Source organism: Hipposideros armiger, unplaced genomic scaffold (assembly GCF_001890085.2).
Source record: "Hipposideros armiger isolate ML-2016 unplaced genomic scaffold, ASM189008v1 scaffold_42, whole genome shotgun sequence".
Taxonomy (NCBI): Eukaryota; Metazoa; Chordata; class Mammalia; order Chiroptera; family Hipposideridae; genus Hipposideros; species Hipposideros armiger.
In genome coordinates this window covers 3831402-3839952 of record NW_017731392.1, presented here as the reverse complement: position 1 = coordinate 3839952, position 8551 = coordinate 3831402, and the positions used below count along the sequence as shown (strand labels likewise).

At 43.0% G+C, this 8551-nt stretch overlaps 1 protein-coding gene across 1 annotated transcript in view; it reads left to right on the top strand.

Moving 5' to 3' along the window:
* Positions 1-8551, top strand: part of SORBS1 (sorbin and SH3 domain containing 1) — a 258773-nt gene that overhangs the window by 151332 nt on the left and 98890 nt on the right. The window contains exon 3 of the mRNA XM_019639011.1: positions 2605-2749. Coding sequence (XP_019494556.1) covers positions 2605-2749 — 145 coding nt within the window. The remainder of the gene's footprint in view (positions 1-2604; positions 2750-8551) is intronic.

Here is an 8551-nt window from a genome sequence, read left to right as displayed (position 1 = left end):
TTCACTGACCTCCCTTTGCGTAAAGAGGTATGCCTATAAAACGGACTCAAATGGCTCGAACTGAAAGTGAGTCATGCAGAAAGCAGGAAGGAAACTTTTGGGGTGGGGGGCTTGTAGGAAAATGTATAGATATCAGGCACACTAAAGATGGGAACAGCTACATCCTGGGCTGGGATCTCTTCTCAGATCTCTAGATGCAGCACCATGCAGTTAGGTCAGGACCCTACCAAACATGGCCCAGGTGCTTGGGTCTCTTAACTAGCATTGAGCTTTACAGCTTAGCCCTGTTGGAGGACAATGCTAGATTGTTCCCTGATGCACTTACCACACCCGAGTTCAACTTATAGATGAATGGAGAAGCTGCTGTCGTTTTGGAGAGTACAGACATCCTTCCTTTTGGCATAGAAAGTTTCTCTAGAGCAGTGTGTAGAGCAAGTCTGATTTTTTATTGTGCTAGCATACATTGTGAGTAGTTTTGTTGTGCACCCTATGCTTTATCATTTGTGTAGATCTGGGCTGTCACATTAGTTTGCTTCAGGTGTAGCGGCAAAGGTTAGTTAGGACCTTGTCCTCCATTTCGCAAACCTGACTGGTCAACCTGGTATAGACTTCCTGGGAGGACTTCAGTTGGCCTGATAACTTCTGTTTTGGCCCCAGGTAACAGAGTAAGAGGTGGAAAGGGAAACTGCTTGAGTTCCTCTGCTGAATAAGAATCATTACCAAGAGCAGGTCCCCTGGGGATGGTGGCCAAACCACAAGTTGGTATCCGCTCCATCTGCAGCTATTTGAGAATAAGAGGGAAGAAGAAAATCCAAGTTACTTGGTCCAGGTTCTTTTCGTCAATAGCCATTTCTGTAAAGTTCCAGAAATAAGATTTGTGCCACAGAGTAAAAATTTATAAAATGCTTAATACTCCCATGATCTTTCCAGACATCACAGGAGGTATTTAAAGTTTAAAAAGTTGTATGTCTGACTTTTTGTGTTTCATGGGTGCATTATGGCAGAGTTTTTTTTCACTGATATGTCATTTATCTTTATTACATCACTTTAGAAGTAAATTAAGACAGTGTAATTGTTTTCCACTGTTTACAAATGAAAAAATTGAGATGAGGCACTTTTGTATAAGATCATACTGTGCCTCTCGAGTTTTGGGAAAAGGTTTTATTTACTAAACTGAGCTGCTGCTCATAAATAACAGCTGTGACGTTAGGGCACTTTCAGAAGAGTTGGACTGACGGAGCCAGTGTTTTTAGGAAGCCATCCCTACTGTGTGTCAGGAGCTGTCCCGGGTCCTGACACCCACATCCTCTCTTTTGGTGGGCATATGCTCTCTTGAACTTTTGTTCCCTTGAACAAAAGCTGTTCAGAAACACCTTGGCTAGTGATGACTCCTGCCATTCATGTGTCACAAATCCCACTTACTGAGCACCTGCTGTCTGCAGGGCATTGTGCTGGGGGGTGGGGGTGGAGGATGGGGGTAGGGAGGTGTGGCTCTTGTCCTGCAGGTACTTACAGAGCAGTTGATCTCCGGAGCATACAGTATCGCTTTGAGCCATACTTTCATCTGGAGCTTAACAAAATCTTGTTCTTCAGACCCCTTAAGAATGATATTCTGGCTTTAGGGTCTATATATTCTAAAATAGAAACGTTGCAAAATTTGTAGGTGTAGTAGAGGAAACTGTCTACATATCCTCACTACATTTTGAGGTCTTATTTTCATGTCTTTAACAAGACTGGCATTATTCCCATCATGGAGATTATAATGTTAATAGTAATAATTTTATTGTTATTTCTGTCAGAAACCCTGAGGTTTTTAAAAGTCAGAATTCTCATGGGCCAGCCGAGTAGCTCAGTTGGTTAAGAGCTCGCTCAAGAGTTTGAGCTCTGAGCAACAGTGGTTCGATGCCCGGCCCGAGCTGAGCTGCTGCTGAGCTGCCAACAGGTGGTAGGATGGCTCAGCTAAAAAAAAAATTAAATAAAATAAAAAATAAAAGTCAGGATTCTCACAAGTCTTTACTTCAGAGATCTTTGTCACTCAATATTGGAGCAAAAAAGCATCATAGTAAGACAGGATAACATCCAAATCTGTGAAGCAAGTGCTAGTAAGGTTGTTCAGTGATGTAGATGATAAGAGTAGCTTTCCAAGAGTACAAATACTTAATTCTTTCTATTCTTACATCAATGGCTTCTTGTCCTCTCTGTCTCATGTTTCTTTAAACAAGTGTACTAAACTTTTTCTGTTTTTTTCCCAATTAAACCAGCTCTTATTTTCGGATCGCATTTGGAATTGCATGAGTTTTGCATGTTTTTCCACTTTGATATGAATTTGCTTTTTCAGTAACTGGATTGATCCACAATTATTACCAGGTGAACATAATGAATGATGTTGCTGAGACTTCCAGTAACATTCACTTTCCCTCTCTCCCCTTACTAATACCAACAAAGAATAAGCATTCCAGATTAAGCTTCTAGCTGGAATTAATGATGGCTCATTAATTATATTTTTTTATAATTAAGGTCCTTGTAAAGCTTTAAATTTCTTTTTAAAAAGCATTAACTTTGGGTTTTGTGTATTGACAGTTACAATGTTTGTCTTCTTTTCAGGATTCAAGTCCTCTACTAAATGAAGTTTCCTCATCTCGTGTTGGAACTAATTCCCAAACCTTTGCACCAGCTAGCAAGCCATCATCTGCCTATCCCTCCACGACAATTGTCAATCCTACTATTGTGCTCTTGCAACATAATCGAGGTAAGGGAGTTGTGCAGTGCACCCCTCCCTCAGCTCACAAATCAGCGTAGCTCTTCTGTGACATCTGGGACAAAAATTCTGCCTTTCTACAGAGACTTTCACAAATCCATTCTTGCCCGAGGCCATATGCCCCGGTTTACTCCCATGACCCACAAAGTAGATTTGGGATGACGTCAGGTATTGGAATAAGTAAGCTGGTGTAGTGCATGTTCCACACCTTGGGTGTTCACAGCGTCTTCAGATGATTGTACCAAAAAGAAAGAAAAGACAGAAAGGAAAAAGTCTGTGCCCCTTAATTGAGAATTCTAATCAGAGCTTTGCTTGGAAAATCTAGGTACAGTAATACCTCTTTTAAGTAGTGTCCTAAATCATTTAGTTCTTTGACAGCATGAACTTTCTAGAAAGCAAACTTTTGAGTGCCAAATTTTAAAAAAAGACAATATAATGGATGAAACTATTTCTAAAATATAAAACATATTTCCGTACTTCTAAAACAGGCTATTGAACTTTTTCTTAGTGACTCACCAGCCTTCATTCTCGCCAGCAGTTACTGCGCTTACTGCCCTTCTGTACACCTCTGGGGACATGAGTGGATGTATGTTCCTTATACTATGTGGCCCCAGACAGCTCTGCTGAAGGTTTATGTTTGTTTTCTACAGTTTCCGGTTGGCTCTTTTCCTCCTCTGCAGAAACATCTTAGGTTCTAATCAGAACATAAACTAACCATATGTTTCCCAAAGCAGAAGTACTTGGACGTAATAATTGTATAGGTTGACCCTTCTGCTTTAAAATTCCAGAAGATGATTCTAAATCCCACGTTTTCCTTTTTTGGAATTCAGTAGAGGGATAAACTTTCCCTTCACAAAAATCCTTTGCCGGTGTGAAATGTAAAATTTTTAAGCTGTTTCTGACATGAAGAACAGGCTTCTTCTTCTGAATTTCAAATAGCAGGTGGAGGTTTAATTATTTTGTTCAGAAGCTCAGAGCTCTGTACCAAATCTTCCTTTTCTTGACTCCCTGCTTGTCTACTTCTTAACTTTTCCTTCTCCTCCCCACCTCTCTCTGCAGTAACTTGGATGAGACTGGGACTAGAGTCTATTTTTAATTGTTTTCCACATTAAATGGAGTTTTCTGTTTCCTGCTTCTAACTTGAAAAGCAGATGAATGAAACCTTTTCTCTCACTTAAAATCTTCCCCCTCAAATCTTAGTTATTTTAGTAATTTTATTTTATTTTTTCACTATGTGCGGCTCCCATATTAATTTTCACCAATGAATCTGTGTTCTTCAAAAAATCAAAATAGGCCCCAACCCCCACATTAAGTTATGTAAGAGCCCATTCTCCTTTCAGCTGGGCCATACCCCTTCCTGGCAATAGTTTCCTCTGCCCAGAAACCTTCTGTAATGCAGGACAAAGTAAAATTTTGGTTCTCTATGAACTTCTTTATGACTCATCTTTTTAAAATAATCCAGTCAAACAGAAGCAAGTTAGTTCCCAGAAGGAAAGGCAGTTTCTCTAAAAATGGGATTTATTCCCAAGGCAACTTGGTTTTTGGGAAATGCCAAGTATAATGTCAGTTGCTTCTGCCAAGTCCCTCTGATGACACCTAGTGACACATCTTTGGGCACAGAGATGCCTGTAGTTCCTTCTTGTTTCTTCCCTGAACAAATCAGTTCTTCTTATTTGCCCAAATGCCTTTGGTTCTTCCCTTTCTCTTTTGTCTAAGTCATGCCCTTGGGTTTAAAAATCAGAATTGTGCAGCGTGAATCACACATCCTTCAGAAAAAGATACAAGTACATTAGTTTTTTTGGGAAGTAAAAGTAGCTTCATTAAAGAGCAAACCATATGTTCCCCAAGGAGGTGGGGCAGGAAGAGTCGAGGAGAATGGAAGCACCTCACCAGTCCAGCCTTGGATTACTGATCATCAGTGGAGTTTAGGTCAAGCGTTTTTGGCTTGGCTTTGGAATTTACCCAGCCTGGCAGCTCTGCTTTGCCTCATACATAGTCCTCGTAAAAACAATTTCTTAACTATTGCAAAGTCTCCTGAGGGACTGATCACTTTGCTCTACTTCTGGAATTCCAGTTTAGTCATCCTAAAAAAGTTTCCCTTTTTTCCTGCCTAGATTGGCCCAGGGCACAGTATGACAATAACCCATCTCTCCAAGCCAGCTCTCCTTACTGCAAACAAATGGAGGGACACTGTGTGTCTGGCTGGCTTTGAAGGGCGTGCATAACACAGCCCTCCCTGACTCCTGAGCTTTCATACCACATGTGCCTGAGGGCAGATCGCTTACGATCAGCCTGGAAGAAGGATTTGAATCAGAGTACTCTCAGGACTGAAAGAGGTGCCTGCGTCCTGCAGCTCAAAGCTTTAGTCTTTAACGTGCACAGAGCCTTCGGAGAGCCTTCCTAACTGGCAGATTTGGATTCAGGAGGTACAGAGCGGGGCTAAGATTCTGTATTTTTCAGCAACTCACAGGGCATTTGATGCTGCTGCTCTGTGAATTACACTGGAGAGCTAGCGCTCGGTGGCCTCCACACTTCTGGATCTCATGTCATGTGAAACAGTCTGGGCACCACCCCAGGGTTGCTAATTTCTAACTCTGCTAAATAACACCCCTGAAAAACAATTGCTGTTATCTGTATCACATGTCATTCCAAGAAAGAAAGGCCATTTTACACTTCAGAAATGGGAACAACGTAGTCTCTTAAATTGGAATAGATTTGCTTTTGCCTGCTGGGGAAGGCCTTGTCTATGGCTTGGAGACCACAGTTTGGGAACCATGGATCCAGTGAGTCCTTTGATTTAACAGATGAGGAAACTGAGGCAGAAACTGAGAAAATGGAGATTAAGTGATTGGTCGGTGTCATGTGGCGAGATGCTGGCAAAGCTGAGCCTAGAGCTCTGCTGGGTTTCTGTTGTCCAGCCTGTGTGAGCCTTGTCCATGTGTCAGAGGTGGACAGNCCCACCCCCCCACTAGCCAGACACCACCATCCTTCTCACCACCACCTCCGCTGGTGCCCCCAGTACCGGAGGGCCTCCACAGAGTCTCGGAGCCTGACCTCACGGGAGCTGTTTCAAGTACCGTAAGCTTGCTGGAATCCCTTCCTCACAGCTTTCCTGAATGTCCGCTCCCAGCAGTAAAAAACACCCTTTCTCACTGAAGTACTAAGTTCCGAGGGAAGTGTTGGCTGCAGCTGTGCTTGCGTGATGACCAGAACTGAGTTTGCTCTCACTAGAGTGCATGCCTCTTGTGTGTGTCCGTGGGTCTCTCGCGGCTGTCCGTGAGTCTCTCAAGTCCCTCTTCTTCGCTGTCCTGTTTGGAATGCACATCTTCCTGAAAGAACTTTGTTTTCTCTCGGAGAGAACAACCTCTGTGGCCTTGCTAGTTATACTCGCCATGATCCAGGCAGATGTAATGTTGAGAGCTGAGGAAAGCTGAAAAATTAATGTGGAAAAACCAGTAGCAGTTTCTCTGCCAGAGAGCAGGGAGACTGTAGGGGAGGAAAAGATTACTCTTATGTTGATTTAGCAAGTAAACAAGCTCTTTTATATGCAGCAATGGCAGAGACAAGGTTAAAAAGAGTTGAGTTTAATTGAGCAACCAGTTGAGTTTAATTGAGCAAATGGATGTAAAAGCCTTCTTCAGATGTTAGAATTGTTTCCTCAAAAGGCCAGGAAATTGCTGGGGCCCCTGAGTAGTGGCTCCCTGGGCCTTTGTGGCAAAACAGTGCCTACTGGTCATGTGACATTAAAGGGCCCTGACACCTCAAGTTCCCATCCTGTGAGGGACAGGTCCCCATCATAGGTGAGCAAGCCCAGGTGCTTTAGAGAAAAGCTGAATCGCAGAACTCAGCCTGTTCTCCCCTCAGGAGTCCTGGAGATGGACAGACTCTGAAAGAGCCTCAGTGTGAGTTGTACAATGGGGGTACATGGATCTACACACAGGGCCGTGGGGTACAGTGGGCCTGAGTATGTAAAAGTTTCGATTATGGTGCTTACAGAGGGTGCCCAATAAATATTAGCTACATTGCTGAGTATGTGCCCCAGCAAATGGGGGCCAGAGTTTCTCAAAAATAAGTAACTGGCTGATTAACAATTATTGTTTCATTCCTACCATGTTCTAGGCATTCTGTTAGGTTCTGTGTGTACAGGCATGACCAAGGCACAGCCCCTGCTCTCAGGGTTTATCTGAGTGGAGTACAGGTCCTCAAGCTTAGCGTACACGGGGTCATCAGAGCGGCAGGGAAGCTCATTTAAATTGTCAACTGTAGATCATGCTCCTAGAGTTCCTGACTGAGTGGACCTGGGAGGCACCTAGGACTCACTACTTGGTAACATGCATTCTGGGGGATTCTGGTGCTGAGGGTCTGTGGCCCACATTTTGAGATCTAAGGTCATGCAACAGGCTGATGGAACTAAACGTTCACTGACCTCCCTTTGCGTAAAGAGGTATGCCTATAAAACGGACTCAAATGGCTCGAACTGAAAGTGAGTCATGCAGAAAGCAGGAAGGAAACTTTTGGGGTGGGGGGCTTGTAGGAAAATGTATAGATATCAGGCACACTAAAGATGGGAACAGCTACATCCTGGGCTGGGATCTCTTCTCAGATCTCTAGATGCAGCACCATGCAGTTAGGTCAGGACCCTACCAAACATGGCCCAGGTGCTTGGGTCTCTTAACTAGCATTGAGCTTTACAACTTAGCCCTGTTGGAGGACAATGCTAGATTGTTCCCTGATGCACTTACCACACCCGAGTTCAACTTATAGATGAATGGAGAAGCTGCTGTCGTTTTGGAGAGTACAGACATCCTTCCTTTTGGCATAGAAAGTTTCTCTAGAGCAGTGTGTAGAGCAAGTCTGATTTTTTATTGTGCTAGCATACATTGTGAGTAGTTTTGTTGTGCACCCTATGCTTTATCATTTGTGTAGATCTGGGCTGTCACATTAGTTTGCTTCAGGTGTAGCGGCAAAGGTTAGTTAGGACCTTGTCCTCCATTTCGCAAACCTGACTGGTCAACCTGGTATAGACTTCCTGGGAGGACTTCAGTTGGCCTGATAACTTCTGTTTTGGCCCCAGGTAACAGAGTAAGAGGTGGAAAGGGAAACTGCTTGAGTTCCTCTGCTGAATAAGAATCATTACCAAGAGCAGGTCCCCTGGGGATGGTGGCCAAACCACAAGTTGGTATCCGCTCCATCTGCAGCTATTTGAGAATAAGAGGGAAGAAGAAAATCCAAGTTACTTGGTCCAGGTTCTTTTCGTCAATAGCCATTTCTGTAAAGTTCCAGAAATAAGATTTGTGCCACAGAGTAAAAATTTATAAAATGCTTAATACTCCCATGATCTTTCCAGACATCACAGGAGGTATTTAAAGTTTAAAAAGTTGTATGTCTGACTTTTTGTGTTTCATGGGTGCATTATGGCAGAGTTTTTTTTCACTGATATGTCATTTATCTTTATTACATCACTTTAGAAGTAAATTAAGACAGTGTAATTGTTTTCCACTGTTTACAAATGAAAAAATTGAGATGAGGCACTTTTGTATAAGATCATACTGTGCCTCTCGAGTTTTGGGAAAAGGTTTTATTTACTAAACTGAGCTGCTGCTCATAAATAACAGCTGTGACGTTAGGGCACTTTCAGAAGAGTTGGACTGACGGAGCCAGTGTTTTTAGGAAGCCATCCCTACTGTGTGTCAGGAGCTGTCCCGGGTCCTGACACCCACATCCTCTCTTTTGGTGGGCATATGCTCTCTTGAACTTTTGTTCCCTTGAACAAAAGCTGTTCAGAAACACCTT